The sequence below is a fragment of the Cynocephalus volans genome, chromosome 1, assembly GCF_027409185.1.
Source record: "Cynocephalus volans isolate mCynVol1 chromosome 1, mCynVol1.pri, whole genome shotgun sequence".
Classification (NCBI taxonomy): domain Eukaryota; kingdom Metazoa; phylum Chordata; class Mammalia; order Dermoptera; family Cynocephalidae; genus Cynocephalus; species Cynocephalus volans.
This window is the reverse complement of record NC_084460.1, coordinates 24,170,608-24,186,429: the sequence shown is the minus strand read 5'-3', so window position 1 is coordinate 24,186,429 and position 15,822 is coordinate 24,170,608. Positions and strand designations below refer to the sequence as shown.

Here is a 15,822-nt window from a genome sequence, read left to right as displayed (position 1 = left end):
GTTTCCAGAGTTTGCCTTTTAAGAATAAAGTCACCACAAACATTATCTAGTGTGTATGTTTCTGGATAGATATATATTCAGGAGTGGAATTACTGGGTGATAAGGGTTGGCATATGTTTAGTAAGAACTGTCAAACATTCCCCCAAATCTCTTAAGCACTCTTTAAAACAGGAAGAATAAACCTACGTTACCTGGTTGTGAGAGTATTTAACGGGCCCTAAGGTATGTCTTTAATTCCTGTACCTGGAACACGGTGTGCACTTTAACCACTGGCCTCTGCCCGAGCCAGGAGAAGGGCGCGGCAGACGGCAAGCGTTGCGGGAGATACTGGTCCCAGACCCGTGGGCGGAAGAGGCCTCTCTCACGTAGCTCTCCAGGCTCACACCCAGTGTGCCCACCTGCCAACGTTGGCACGCCTGCCGTGCACCCATCTACCCAGCGGTCCCCCACCCAGATCCTGCTCCAGCGGGCTTAGCACGTCGCCTGGCTAGGCACCACAGGGCCTGCCCCTGTGAACTTTGAGTGTCACCTTTTATTGAGCACTAACTGTGCCAGGCCCTGGGGACGCGAGAGCGAACGACACGAAGGCCCTCTCCCCTCAGAGCACCCGGCAGGAGGAGAGGTTGCTTCACGTGGAAGGGGGGGTCGGAATTCCAAGCTGGCCAATGACTCCGAGGCTGGCCACCAGTCTGCTCTCTGGCCGGACCCTGGACATCCCCTGGAAGTTGCCTGAGAAGAACCGGGGACGAAAATAATCTGCTCCCCCGCGCCCCCAGCAGGAAACTAGGTCGGTCCCACGTGCGCTTCCCAGCCAGTCCCCGCGGCGAAACCCAGGCCAAGCGCCCGCCCCGCCCGTCCCCAGGCGTGGCCGCGAAGTCCCGCCTCCGCCGTCTGGCCAATGTCTGCGCCGTCCCGGGAGGGTTCCGGACTCGCGGTGGCGATCTGCGGGTCGCGGGGTCGTGGCTACCCGAGGTAAGGTCGCCGCCCTGGCCGCTCGGTCCTCGGCTCAGCAGCACGGACGCCATTCGGGGAGGTAGGCTGCGGTGGCAGGAGCCGCGTGGGACTCGGAGTCCGCCGGGGTGCACACGGTCTGGGTTGCGGGGGGAGGAGGTCCAGGAAAGGACAGGGCGGGTCCAGGAAGGGACAGGACGCGCGGGTCCCACAGCACCCGGGGTTCGGGACGCCGAGGGCTCCACGCGTCGCATCCAGCACTCGGGGGGAGGGGACCAGGTGGGGCCGGAGGGAGACGGGCACCCGCCACTGAGCTCCTTCCGTCGCCCACAGGCCCAAGGGTGACCCTGTGGCTAGGCCGGACCCTGCTGCGCCGACCCGTAGCGGCCGCGCCTGGGGGCCGAGTGCTGCCGGCCTCCCCTAGGTCTTGAAAGTTCTCGGCGGTGACACCTGCTTAGAACAGACTCCCCGCCCTCTGCAGACCTGGGTCCCGCCCAGGGATCCAATCACGTCCGAGGCGGTGAGGCCTGCTCTCCCGGGTGGGGGTATTTCTTTCCGATACGCACTCAGAGCCTCCGGGGCAGTCAGGTCGGAAACTTGGCCGTGCTGGGAGCACTCCGCTACCTCCTCCTCTTCCCTGATACGGTTAGGAGGTGCCAAGAAAACAATGAAAAACAAAGCAAAAACTACATCTTCTCTGTATGGATGCCGTGAAGTCTCAAAAACATCTGGGAAGACAGTCAGCGACGTGGGTACTGCAGCAGCCAGCAGCGGTGTGTGGGCAGAGTTAGTGTCCTCAGCCCCGTCTGAAAGATTTCCATTTCTGCCAAGAGAAGGGACTAAATGTTGCATTCTCCCAGGGTGCACCCTCACCCAGAGACGCCCCTCACCCAGACAGTGACCTTGGCCCCTCCCTGAACTTGAAGGCCCGGAGCTGGCTGTGTGGATCTCACTTGCTACAGGGGCCTCTATTCCCTGCAAGGTGTATGGCCATCTGCAATGAGGCAGTAAGTCCTGGGATCAGATCCTGTCCCCTGGCTGGCTGTGCAAGTTGATCACTTCTTTCATGGGACTGTGGCAAAGATTAAGGGAAAGAACCTTAGGATATGCCTGTCTATGGTGGGCCCTCAATAACTGTGAACAAATATGGTCCTCCTTTCCTCTTGGTTGGGCCACGTCATCCTTCCCAAACCTGTGCTGTAAGGGCCTAGGCTGGGATGCAGAAGAATGCCTCACCTGAGTCCCTACTGACACCTTCCTGGGTACCACGGGAAGGGAAGGAGAAAGAGGTCTATCATCCTCCACAGAGTTGTTCTTTGCTTGTCTCCTGAAGGCTCAGAGGGCCCTCTCCTCACCTCCCTGACCTTCTGTCATTAGCACTTGCCTCACCGAGAAGGTAGTGTTTGGTGGTTGGTAAAGCAAGTCGTGTAATGTCAGTGAGGCCAGTAGACAGTCTCCTGCCCCATTTCCCATGTGGCCAGGGGACTGGTGGGCTCAGCAGTTTTTAGGTGCTCTCTGCTCTGCAGCACTGTCTCCTAGAGGTCTCACACCTGACACTCACTTAGTTGTCTCCTCTCTGCTTTCCTCCCTTCCTGACAATCCATTTGGAATCCAATAGTATCTCCAGCTTCCCTTGTTCAGAACTGAGCTTTGGAGTTCTCTCTGCACCACCTCTCCTCCCCCTGCTTCTCTGGTCTGGTAAATGGCACTTCCATCCACCCAGTGCCCAAGGAGTCACCTTGGTTCTTCTCTCTCCCTTACCTCCCACGTCCACAAAACGTCAGGAATGTGCCTGCAGCTCACCCTCACCATGGTTACCATCCTGGCCATATCCATCATATCTTCTAGTGTCATGGCCTCCTGACTTGTCTCCCTGCTCCCATCCTGGCCTCTTCAGGTCTCACAACTGCCAGCGAGGTCTTTAATGTAAATCAGATCCTCTCATTTCCCTGCTAGAACCTTCTAATGGTTCCCTGTTTCATTCCAAATAAAACCCAAAGTCCTTTCCTACAACACCCTACATGAGTGTGGCCCCTGCCAACCTCTTTGACCTTGATCTCTGCCCCCTTCCTCCAGTTTTCTTTTTTTTCCTTTTTTTAAAAAAGATGACCGGTAAGGGGATCTCAACCCTTGACTTGGTGTTGTCAGCACCATGCTCACCTGGTGAGCTAACCGGTCATCCCTATGTGGGATCCGAACCCGTGGCTTTGGTGTTATCAGCACCACACTCTTCTGAGTGAGCCATGGGCCGGCCCTCCTTCCTCCAGTTTTCTAACCACCACCATACTGACCTTTTTATTCTTCAAACATGCCAAGCTCATTCCCATATTAGGACTTTTTTCATTTGCCCTCTGCCCGAAACCCCAATCTTCTCACATCTAAGAACAGCTCAGCCCAAATGTCACCAATTCAGGAGGCTTCCTTGACCCCTCCAGTTCAAGTAGCATGACCTTGTCCAGGGGCTCTGTCTCCATATCCTGCTTTATTTTCTTTATAACCTTTGTTACTGTGTGGAATTCTTACTTAGCTGTGTGTTCACTGATCTGTGATCTGTCCCACCCCAGTAGATTATAAAATGGATGATGGCATAGACCTTGTCTCTCTTATTCCCTGCAGCACTCCCTGATGGGGGAGGCAAGTAAGAAACAAGCAAACACACACATCTATAATTGCAAATTGTGGTAAGTGCTCCATAAACAACTGGCAGCAATTGCTTGTATTTGAGGCGTTTAAAAAATTTTAAGCTTATAAGGCTGAGCTACTGTATTGTCAAAACAAGCTCTCTGAGCCATTTTAAGGGTCAACAAAAGCCTGGAGAAGACTCGTAACTTGCCCCGGGTCACACAATGAATCAGGGCCGTGGAATTTGGTCTTCTACCATAAGAACATGTATGTAGCAAGCTTTAATGGTAGGCCTGCAGTCAGGTTCTGGAAAGAATCTACTCTGGAAGACCTCTCGGTTCTTTGTTCTTCTGCTAACTAGCAAGCCCTTTAACTTCTCAGTATCTCATTTTCTTCATCTTTAAAGTAAGATGATCCTATTAATATCATGTTGGGCTTCTTTTTTTCTGTTTTTTCAGTACACCAAAAAGAAACAGGACTTCTAAATGGAGTCCTCTTGCTATCAGCTCAAGGGCCTTAGAGATGGGAGAGGAGCCAGTGTACTCACAGGCACAGCAGCTAGAGGCACATACAGATCTTCCCTAACACTCACCCATCTGCACATCAGAAATGGGCCCTATTTTTCTGGATCTGATTTTCTTTTTGGTCATCAATTCTTTTTTTTTTTTTTTTTTTTGATGGCTGGCTGGTACAGGGATCCAAACCCCTGACCTTGGTGTTACCACGCTCTGCCAAGTGAGCACCCAGCCAGCCCCTATCAATTCATTTTTAGGCAAACTCTTTGAGAGCCTCTGGAACCCAAGCAGTGATGAAATAGGATGTTTCAAGAAGTTAAAGATGAAAGAAAAAAGCAAAAATTTCAAAAAGTTGTGTAAGAAAGAATTGCCTTTTGTGCAACCCCACTCCCAACCCTGTTGCCATGTGTGTTTCCTTTGTCTTTTTTCCTCTCTCGCAGTCCATCCACCCTTTGCTGGGCCAGGGCCCTCTCTCTTCAGAACCTGAGCAGTGATGACGTTTGCTGAGGACAAGACCTATAAATATATCTGCCACAATCACAGCAATTTTCACCGTGTTGATGTTCTGGAGATTCTGCCTTACCTGTCCTGCCTTACAGCAAGTGACCAGGTGAGCCAGGGAAGTGACAGCTGGACACTGGACTGGGGGCAGGGCTTGGAGTTCAAAGCTCAACCCCATCCCATTTCTTTACGTAAGGTGAAGAAGTTTTCTAACTTCTAGATGTAGTGTGGTTCGGGGTGGCTTTTCTGACTTCATGGAGCTCCCTCTTGTGTTGTTTTTGTGTAGTGCTCACAAATATGGCGCTGGTTTTCTGAGATTTCCTGGCTCTGGTCCCCTCTCCCGCATTTTCCAGAACCTTCTCTTTCCTTCATCTCTTTTTACCTTGTCTTGTTCAGTTTTTTTTTTGTTTTTTTTTTTTCTTTTAAAAGATGACCGGTAAGGAGATCTCAACCCTTGGCTTGGTGTCAGCACCACGCTCTCCCATGTGAGCTAACCGGCCATCCCTATATAGGGATCTGAACCCGTGGCCTTGGTGTTATCAGCACCACACTCTCCCGAGTGAGCCACGGGCCGGCCCTTTGTTCAGTTTTGATTCCATTCTCCTTGTTGTGGGACCTGTCCTGGCAGCCTGTATTTGAGAGTTCACAGGAGCTGGATAGCTCTAGCCCCTCCCTTGCTGCAGGCCCCTTGCACTCACTAGTTAGTGAAGTGGCAGAACCCCTGCCAGTTTTCGCTGCTGTTCTCACTTTGGACCCCTGTGCTCCCAGTGTGTACCTGTTGGCTATTTTGGGGTGTTCTGTCCTCAGATTTCTCAGGAGCACCCTGCTTTCCTCTGTTTCCTCCCACACAGACATGTCAGTACGCGGGCCTGTGGCTGATGGGGTTCGGCCCCGCCCTCTTGTATTTTGGGGTTTGTGGGGATACCTTGTCACCTCCCTTTGTAGTAATTGTTTTCTGTGGGTTTCCGTTTCTGCCGTCTGGTTGCTTGTTTTTCTTTGGGAATTCGGGTAGTGCAGCTGTTGTCATCTTCCCAGAATTTCCCCAGTGTTCTCAGTCTCCTCGTTTCCTATTGTTAGCCCCTCTCTTTTCCTCTTTTGCCCCCTTTCATCTTATTTTTGCTACACACCTTTTCCTTCTCTGCTAATCCAAACTTTTCTTTTTGCCTTGAGGGCTGTATAAACCCAAAGGTCTTGCATCGGATTAACTGGGTTTGGATTCCTGCCCCACTGCAGTAGGATCTTTGCTACTTTACTCCTGCTAAGCCTCAGTTTCCTCATCAGTAATGTAGAACAATAATTGCATTAAATAAGATAATTCATGCAAAACCCTTCACTGAGAGCCTGGGATGTAGTAACAGCCTGTTTTCCGGTAGCTGCCTTTATTATTCTTGCTGCTGATTGTTATTCCTCATTCCTTACTTGGGCTCTAACCCTGGCCTTGTCCTGGGCTCTGATCCAGTTGCAGATGCCTGCCTCCCTCTTGTGGCTTTTTTGATGCCCCCCTCTGCAGTTGTCCCCTTCTGGGCGGGGAAGGGGCCAGGGCCACCTGGCTTGAACAAGGCGTTGGCTCTGTGTCTTCCAGGATCGACTGCGGGCCTCTTATACGCGCTTAGGGAACCGGGACACCCTCTGGGATCTCTTCAACATCCTACAGCGGCGGACGGGCTGGGTGGATTCCTTCATTGGGGCACTGAGGGCCTGTGAACTGACTGGTCTTGCTGAGGAAGTGGCCAATGTCTACCATAGCAACCTGCCTCGTGAGCTTCCTGCCCTGGCTCTCCCCCCCCACCCCCCCGGGCTCCCTGCCTGCTTCCCTGGCCTCTACTCTCCCTCTCCTTCACCCCTGTCCCTCCTGCCTTTCTCTGTCACACTCCCTCCCTGGCTGAGCCACTTACTAGCCGTGTCCCCTTGGCCAAATCCCTTAATTTCCCTGAGCCTCAGGCTTCTCCTCTGTAAAATGGAGCTAATGGCAGAGTGTACCTTGGAAGGCTGCAGTGAACAGATACCATGGGACGCCAGTGTGTTGAGTGCTCAGCACAGGCACCTCCCCTAACTTTTGTGGTTGTAGCATCTGTTTCCTTCCCAGCCTTCCTCATTTCCTCTCTGGTCTCCTCTGCCCCTACCCATTTGTTCATCCTCCCTCTCTCCACCTTCTCCCCCTACCCCGACCCCCACTGCCCCAGGGCCTTCCAGCCGCCCCCTCTGTAGCTGTGCAGTTGCTCCTTAATTCCCTGTCAGTGCCCCTGCCAGTCCAATGCCTGGAGTCTCAGGAGTAGACACAGGAAGGAAAATCAAGGCAACCCTATGTAAATTTCAAATTAGAGGTAACCCCTGAGACCTGGTCAGATTTACAGCTTTGGGACATCGCACGTTTGCTTTTCTTTCTTTTTTCTTTTCCTTCCTTCCCCCGCCCCTCCTTTTTTTTTTTTTTTTTGGCAGCTGGCTAGTACGGGGATTGAACCCTGGATCTTGGTGTTATCAGTACCTACTGGCCAGCTTCTTCTTTCTTTCTAACATGTCTCTTCATTTGTGGAGATTAATAGTGATCCCCCAAATACAAATGGCTGTGGTAGGACAGGGGTGGGTGGCGGGGCAGAGGGGAGGGACTGAGGAGGCAGCATCAGTGCATTGGTCTGTTAGCAGTGACAGCCTTGAGGAGGAGGAGGCCTCTGGGTTCCAGAGTGCCTGGGACAGAGAAGGAGTGACTGCTGGCAGTGGGGTGGTCAGAGGCTCAAGAGGCTCCTATATACTATCTCCCCTCCCCACCCCGATACCTCTCCTCATCCCCCCACTTCCTCTCTCCCTCCCACTCATTCTCCTCCCCAGTGATGCTTGTCATCTCTGAGGAGTGCATCCCACATCGGGGCAGCTTTTGGAGCTATTGGGGTGGGGACTGGGGGCCCAAGAGCACCCCAGTTCTTTCTTGACATCACTGTATCTTTGTCCTCCAGGGAACCCAAACCACCCCCTGGCTCCAATGGAGCCGCCATCAGTTCCTGCTGAGGTTCCAGGGTCCTCTACACCTGCTGTGGCCCATAGCATCCCCTACAATGGCTACAGGGAGGAGGACCCAAGTTACCCCATGCCTGTCCAGGACACACAGCCGCCAAAGTCCCTGGGAGAGGTACGTCCTCCTGATCTACCTTGAGCCTCCTGCTTTTGTGTTTCTGTCTGCCCACTTCTGCCTACCCAGCTTTCCAGAAGCCCTCTCCTGCCCTCCACAAATCATGCCTAATCTCTGCTCACAACCCCAGGGCTTCCCCAATGGGGATCTGCCCAGACAGCTCCCAGACTACTGACCAGGCCTTCACCCTGTGGCAGCCCCCAGCTCTCTGTCATCAACCGGCATGGAGGCTACAGTTGTGAGGTCTTTGCAATGGTCCGTGTGAGATGTTGAGCTGGATGGAAGAATCTGGAGAATGACCAGATGAGCGGGAATGAGGGAGCAGGAGGTCATGGGGCAGGGGATGGATGGTGGGGCTATAATTCTTGCCAATAAGGTCAACTTTGGGGGAAGGATGACTGGTTCTACTGAGATGTGATGAGAGGGCAGAGGTGTTTCTGGGAGACACCGAATCATGGACCTGAAGCCCAAGAAAGGAGTCTGTGCAGTGGCCACAAAGAGGGAGACCTTTTTACAGGGCCAGACAGGTGGATAAGGACTCCCATGGGATGGTGTGTGCGTTTTCTCTGAGATGGGTACAAGGTCATCTGTGGACAGAGATTCAGGCAGTGTCCAGAACCGAGGCAAGGCCTCTCTTGGTCCCTGGGCTGCCCTGTGCCAGCTCTTGGTAGAAGCAACTGCCTTTTTTACATCTTCCTTCTTGCAGAGTTCAGAGCAAATCTCACAGACACCCAGCTCTGGGGCCATCCTGAAGAGGCCGGCTGGCCCCCAGGAGGCCTCATCTGACCTAGTAGCCCTCAGCCTGCTGGCCTCCAGCAGGCATCAGGAGCAGGACACAGAACTGGGCAGTATCCACACAGCAGGTATGTGTGGAATCTGGAGTGATAGCACCTCTCTGACCTCCCAAGTGAGAGTGCCCCTCCAGTTTCCTTGGACAGGAGGCAAGGTGGGAATAAAGGGAGTTCACCTTAGGGAACCAGTTCCTTAGCAGGTGTGTCAGTTAGCATTTGCTGTGTAACAAACAGTCCAGAAAACATTGTAGTGGCTTAAAATAGAGCCATTTATGTAGAACATGATTCTGTGGGTCAGCCATTTGGGCTGACTCAGCTGGACAGTTCTTCTGGGTGCAGTGGGGGCCCGGGAGCATCCAGGCCTCTCCCATCACAGGGAGCACCCTAATTCCTTCTTGATATCACTGCGTCCTCTTGTGTCCTCACCAGTACACACATATACTCTGCTTCTGGCTGTTGGCTGGGACACCGTGGATCTTTTTCTTTTCTATCTAGTTGCTCATCCTCCAACACACAAACCCATCTCTTGGCAGCTAGGCAGAGTTGAGAGAGAGAGAGAGGGCTTTTGAGGCATAAGCTCAAAACTGGTGCAATGTCTCTCCTGCCCCATTCTTGTCACCTCTCCCCCAGGGTGATGGAGACGCAAAGGATTACTCAAAGCCCATTTCTTCTGAGCAGTGAGAGCCCCCAAAGGGGTTGATTTTCCAGGAATCCTCAAGAAAGAAGGATTCCTCGGAAAAATAACACCGAACTCTGATTTTCTCTCAGTATTTATTCTCCAGGCCAGAAAGTTACAGAAAAGGAACATAGGTAGTTACAAAAAGAACAGTAAGATAATTATCACGGCAACAATCATTAGGTTTAGCTACACAAACGACATCTGCCCTTGGAGCCAACAATTTTGCTTTGTTACAATTCTTTATCTACAATAGAGACTTTAGCCTGGGGAAGTTTTCTGTCTTTCACAAGCTTAACATTTCTATGTGTAATTCTAAAAAATTAGTCTATACCTGAAACTACAGGGCCTTGCAAGCTAGGCCCTGTGAAATACATTTGCTTTATAAATGTTAATATCCTCTACACATTCTGTGAGCCAAAGCAAGTTGTAAGGTCAGCCCAGATTCACAGAGTACGGAAATCAAGTCCATCCTTAGATGGGAGGACTGACAAAGTCACATTGCAGGGCTTGTGGATACAGGCAGACAAGAGAATTGGGGCCATTTCTGTACTCTGCCAAAGGGACTTGTAGGAATCAGCCAGGGCGTGGAGGAGGGCAGAGGAGGGACATGACAGGGCTGAGCAAGCTGTTGGCAGGGAGCCCTTAGGCACGGCACTGCCATACCCCAAAGAGCCTCTGGTTCCCAGTGAATCACTATGACTTCTCAGCCCCCAGAGGTAGCAGGGTCTTCATCAGCCAGGGGCCTGGACCTGACTCCAGATCTCAGTGCGCCCTCTCAGGAATTTATAGCTGATCACCCTGACCTCCCAGGCTGATGTCTCTCCGCTACTCCCCAAACTGTGTGCCACAAGACACTGGTGCCCCTGGCAGCCCTCAGTGCCCCTGGCAGCCCTCAGTGCCCCAGGATAGCCACAAGCCACATGAGCAGTTAAAGGCTGGGAAAAGCCATCTTAGTGCCCCCATTTCTGCCACCTCCAAACTACCCCAAGCACCTATTTGCGCTTTACAATGTCTCCTTGTCCTAGAACACCTCTCAGGAGATGCTGCTGTGGAACACACAGATCTCAGTACGCTTGTGGACACAGGTCCCATGTGATTCTGTGGTGTTAGATTTGGGACAGGGGGAGCACACCAGAATCACCCTGACCTTTGTGAGCCATGGAGCCTGGCATGTGCATTCTTAGAGTTTGATGAGAATCTTGATCAACTGCCTTTATGGACTGTCACTATCTGCTACCTCCTGTTCCCCCCGGCCAGGTCCCCCTCCCTGCAAGTCCCTGGAGGCTGGCCAGGCCCCTGATGCCACTTGACTGGAGTGAGCTGTCTTGATTGAGCCATCCTGCTGCCTCTTGCCCTGATCCAGGACTGCTTGTGCTGGGGTGGGGGTGAGGGGGATAGTAGTGGGGCAGTGTTCAGGATTCCACCAGGTTAAGGAGAAGGTAGAAAAGGCAGACACAGGAGGAGAGGGGGTGTCCCAGGTGGGAGAAGAAAAAGCAGAGAGAATAATGAATAATGACCTTCAAGCTCCTAGGTGCTGTTAAAGGGAGAGACCATTTCACTCTTGTGCCAGAACAGACTTGGGCTACAGGTCAGGGACTGAGGGCAGCTGTTGGGCCTGCAGGCCTGGGAGTGGTGACCAAAGGGACTGTGGAGTCTCTTGCATGGGCAGGTGATTGGGAGGCCTGGATGCAGCAGGGACAGCATGGTCTGGGGCAGAGGGACCCTTCTCCAGCCCTCAGAGTAACCGTCCTTTGGGTCTATGCTTTCACTTTTGTTTTGCCACCTGCAGCCGTGGTCTCCAGTCTCACATCATCATGCGGGCCTGTGTCTCCAACTGTCTCCTTCCAGCCTCTGGCCCGTTCCACCCCCAGGGCAAGCCGCCTGCCTGGACCTGCAGTGTCAGCTCCATCTCCTGGCACCTCCTCCTCCTCCACTGGCTTGGCTTTTGCAGGGGGCGTTGGTGACCAGGCTGAGGCTGCCATCCACTCCAGTGAGGCAGAGGTACCAGCCAACCCTATGACTGCCAGCACAGTGCCCTCCAAGCTGCCCACCAACTCGATGCCTGTGAACACAGAGCCCTCCAAAGTGCCTGCCAACCCAGCATTTGCCAGCACAGTGCCCTCCAAGTTGCCCACCAGCCCCAAGCCTCCCAGTATAGTGCCCTCTAATGTGCTCACCAATCCAGCACCATCTAAACTGCCCATCAACTCAACACGTGCCGGCAAGGTGCCATCCACAGTGCCCACTAGCATGGTGCCCACGAAGGTGCCTGCCAACACAGTGCCTGCCAGCAGGAGCAGCACCAGAGCTGAGGTGAGTCCTTGCTCTCCTAGCAGAGATTCAGCCCTCCTCCTCTGGGAGAGCTTGCCCTCCTGGCCCTGTCCTTGAACCCATCCCAGTCTCCATTCTGTCTCCAGCTGGGCTGGTCCATGGCCTCTCCTTGAAGGTATAGGGACAGCTGAGAACCAGCCTCATCCAGACCCCACTTCATGTCCTCCGGGAGGAATGATAGTCATTAGAGCCTCAGGAGGGTCAGGCATGGTGGGTCCCCCCACTAGTCACATGCATTAACTCATTGAGAGGTTGTAGCCCCCAGGTAAGCGGATGAGGAAGCAGTGAGGGACAGAGCACAGTGGCCCGTCTGCCTCGATTCTTTGCTCCTTACCACCAGGGTGTCTGGACTGTCCCTCCACGGCCAGGTTTTACAGACAGCAGCCCCACCCATCCAGCCTGGAGCAGCTTCTCTGGCCCCACAGCCCCCACATCTGCCCCCTCTGAGCCCTCACATCTCACCCTACTGCCGCTGTCTGCATGGAGGCATCAAGTCCATGGGCCCCTTGGGTACATAGCCGGCCTCTGAGCCTGTCTGTGGCTGCTCCGTGGCCTTCAGGCCCAGGCAGAATGTTGATGCAGGATAGGGCCACATCCCACCAAGGGCTCCCCAGGTTGGGGTGAGCTCACAGGCAGGCTGGTGAGTAGGGAGAGGGTTGTCCCGGACAGTACCGTGGGTACTACTGTGGGGCCATGGTCCCCTTCTCCCTCACTGCCCTCCTGCACCACCAGTGGGTTGGGTCCCCAAGAAAGGGTGGCCTTGGGCATTATGGGCTGGAAACTGAGGGATTGGGGTGCCTGTTCTCACCCTGGCCTAGGAATGAGGCCTCCCACCCTGTTTTTCTCCCTGTTATTCCCACTTCCTTCCAGAGCTTTCCTTTCTTTCCCAGGATACCCTAGCAGCTCCAGCACCCACAGGTGCCACTGGAGGGAGTTTGCCCTGGCCAGACAGCAGCTCTGAGAGCCAGCAATCTGGGTCAGAGCTGAGCAAGCCTGGTGTGCTGCTATCTCAGCTGGCCTGCCAGCCCTTCTCTGGCTGCACCGCAGATCTTGCCATCAGCCGCAGCGACTCCCTGGGTGCAGTGCCCAGCCATGGTGTGGAGCCCAGCCATGGTGGGGAGCCCAACCATGGCCCAGAAGAGAATGAATACGTGTCCGTGGGTACCTTTGGGATCCATGTGGCCGAGGATCCCAGTGCTGACCTCCTGGAGGCCTGCCCCAGGCCGTGTGCCACCCCGCCGCTCAAGGAGGAGGAGGTGGTGCACTGTGTATGGGATGCGCCCTGGGCTCCATGGCTCTGGGTGGCTGCAACCGGGGTGCTCATGGCCACACTCCTGGCAATGGTGTACCGGCGGCGCCAATTCCAGTGAAGCCTCTCAGCCCTCCCTACCATGCATCTGCTCTGTTCCCCATGGTATAGTCAGACCCACTCTGGAGAGGAGCTTTCTGGCCGCCCTTGTCCCTTTTTTGGGGCTGGCGAATGGTTGGGTTAGAGGGGAGCTAAGGGACTGCAGGACTGGTGAGAGGCAGTGCCATGGCCAGACCAAGTCCTGGGGGCAGCATTTCCACCCCAGCTCGTGCCCTCTGAAGATTCCTTACCATCCTCGGCTTTCTGGGCCCTGAGCTGCCCCCTGCACTCCAGACCTCACCCACTCAGCAATCCAGGTTGTCTCCCATGTCCTCCGGAGGAGGTGCCACTGTCTAGGCCTCATCCCTGTTTCCCCAAGCAAGATCAGGAAATGCTGCTGAAGAGCGCACAGGGGTTGGCAATGCCCTTTGTCCTGCCCAAGTCCTCAGAGGCCAGAGGGCAGATGCGTGGGGTGGGAGACCCCACAAGACCTCGCTCCCATCCCCAGCAGCCCAGCATGAAGTCCATTGCACTAGAGCAGGTGGCAGTGGCAGGGAAGCTGCTCTCCAGGGACCCAGCTGCTTTGAGTCTTCTCCTCCTCTGGTGCCCCTCCCCTGCGAGGCTACCTGGGGGAGGTGTAAAGGTTGCCAAGGACCCCAGGGAAGCCAGAGGGAGTTTCCGGGCCTAAAACCCCTGGAGCCCTTTTCCAGCTTTCTCACCCCTTCTTTCCCTCCCTCCTGGTCTCCATTCTCTTCAGCTCCCTACACAACTTGGGGAAGGGACATCCAGTGGGCAGAGCTCAGGCAGAGGTTTGGAGTTCAGCTTCGTCACTTCTTGGGCTGTGTGGCCATGGCAGACATCTCTGGTCTTGCTTCCTCACATGAACAGTCAGTATCTGGCTTATCCTTCACTTGAAGGGTTCTTCTGATATTGAAGCATATAGGTGTTTGCCGAGTGCCTGGCTCAGAGGGGGTGGCCACTAAATGCTTCTCCCACCTCTCTCCTGCCCAACCTGATATTAGAGCTGAGAACGAGAGAGGCAGTGCACGCAGCAGATAAAGGCACAGCTCTGCAGTATAGGGCAGTCTAGACTGCATCCTGCTCTGCCTCTCATTAGCTCTGTGATCTTGGGCAAGGTATTAATCTCTGTCAGTTTTCTCACCTGTAAAATGGGGATGAATATATATATTTGTATATATATCTCCTAACGTGTGGATTAAATGAGTTTGTCTATGTAAATCTTAGAATGATTCCCAGCATTTACTGAGGGTTGGATACATATTGTTATTATCGCTATTAAATGTAGAAGGACTGGACCCCTTGGCTACACCTTAGAAGCAGACCCAGGCCCTACTGCCTCTCCCCTCCTTATATTTGCCCCTTACTTTATCTTGTGCATTGAGGATTTGTGGGGAGGGAGGTATATCCCTGGGGCATCTGTGCAGGATCGGGACTAGGGTATTCTCCCAATCCCCAGCTCTCCCACTGCTGGGAAGACTAGCTACATTTACACCAGAAACACATTGGAGTGAACTGGGGGTATCCTCGTGGATTCTTTTCAGGCAGCCATCACTGGACAAGGGGCAGGCACAGGGGCCCCAGGAGCCACCTTCTTTTCTGGGCTCTGCAAGGGACAAGAACTAGGGTCCTTGGAGACATGGGATGGGGCTCCCTATGGCCCACCCCCAAGCTGTCAGCCTCCAGGGTTCTTCACCCTGCTTTGGCTGCTACGGCTTTCCCTTGCACTGCCACAGGGGACTTCATCAACCTAATGACTTCTACCTCTAAATGTCTCTTCAGCCTACACTCCAAACCCAACAACTTTATCCCCAAACCAGGAGTGGTCCTTACCGAAGCTGTCTACACCATTCCCCATCACCCTCACTCTTCTCCAGGCCTCCGTGCTCCCCCCCTCCCATAGGTACCATGCCCAGAAGGTCAGTGAACAGTGCACACACAGGTACTAGTTTTAATGTGTTATCCTCCCAGGGTAGCTTTGAAAAAAAGTATCTCAAGAAGGTGATGTGTAGCCCCAAAGATTGTTGCCTGAATGGTGGAATTTCAGGGGCAGTAACCAGCCATTGTGGGAGCTACCTTGGGTAAGGTGTGTAGGAAGTTTCAAGGGACCTTCCCAGCACTTTTCAAATTATGCTGCCCAGCAGCCCTGACTTGGCCTGCACTTAACAGCATCCCCACTTTAGCTGTTACCAACCTGAAGGCCTCTTCAAATGGTAACTTCTAGCAGGGAAGGGAAATGGGTGGTGTATTGGCCAATGTCGGACCTCAGGAGTCCTGTGTTTGGAGTACAGCTTTCAGCTGCAGGAGGGTGTGCATAGGAAGGGGAGCCGGACAGGTCACCCTCACAGCCATGGTCTGGATGACGTGGAGGCCAGAACCTAAGGGAGGGAGGACCTCCACCCCCACTGGGGGGCCTGGCCACCCACACTTGGGGACTTGAGAAAGCACACTGCACCTTGGAGTGAAGGCTGGGGGCATCCCCATCTGCAGCAAGAGTACCTGCTATATAAGCCCCTCTCTACCTCTTGCTCCTGCTGAAACATTCCCTCAAAGCCCAAGAGCTGACACTGCTTCTGTCTTCCTGAGAAATACCCTTGGAATCTGCTTGATGACTGACTGAAGCCAGACCAGTGCCACATCCTAACCTTGTTTCCCTTGATGCATACTCTCAGGTTTAGGGGACTGCTTAGTCAAAGATCAGGGATTCGCCGTTTACCCTGCCAAGCCTTGAATTATTTTACCTTCCTTTAAGAGACACTATTTATTGTGAACAACTTTCAAGCACACACAGAAGTAGGGAGAATAGAATAACAAACCCCATGTGCCCACCACCCAGCTTCAATAATTATCAATAGTTATGGGCTCATGGCTATCTTGTTCATCCCTGCCTGCTTCCCCCCCCCCCTTTTTTTTGTATAGGTTCTTTATATATGTCAGAGAGT

At 53.6% G+C, this 15,822-nt stretch overlaps 1 protein-coding gene across 6 annotated transcripts; it reads left to right on the top strand.

The window, feature by feature from the left end:
* Nucleotides 1–893: 893 nt before the first annotated feature.
* Nucleotides 894–14,101, top strand: MAVS (mitochondrial antiviral signaling protein). Of its 6 annotated transcripts, none has more exons than XM_063090014.1 (8): nt 903–1,033; nt 3,568–3,632; nt 4,529–4,698; nt 6,172–6,346; nt 7,541–7,713; nt 8,420–8,576; nt 10,973–11,496; nt 12,405–14,101. In XM_063090014.1, the coding sequence occupies exons 3-8, from the start codon at nt 4,582–4,584 to the stop codon at nt 12,882–12,884; spliced, it is 1,626 nt and encodes a 541-aa protein (XP_062946084.1). In that variant the 5' UTR covers nt 903–1,033; nt 3,568–3,632; nt 4,529–4,581; the 3' UTR covers nt 12,885–14,101. The 6 variants fall into 6 exon arrangements, with proteins under 6 accessions (XP_062946088.1, XP_062946084.1, XP_062946077.1 ...); XM_063090031.1 differs by having other exon boundaries at nt 955–972; XM_063090025.1 differs by lacking the exon at nt 903–1,033 and adding an exon at nt 1,722–1,958.
* The last annotated feature ends 1,721 nt before the right edge of the window (nt 14,102–15,822 follow it).

Coding starts and splice junctions, on each gene's coding strand:
- MAVS (XM_063090018.1), top strand. CDS start 4,582: ATGACGTTTGCTGAGGACAAGACCTATAAATATATCTGCCACAATCAC. Junction 6,347..7,540: donor CTACCATAGCAACCTGCCTC/GTGAGCTTCCTG, acceptor TTTGTCCTCCAG/GGAACCCAAACCACCCCCTG. Junction 7,714..8,419: donor CGCCAAAGTCCCTGGGAGAG/GTACGTCCTCCT, acceptor TCCTTCTTGCAG/AGTTCAGAGCAAATCTCACA.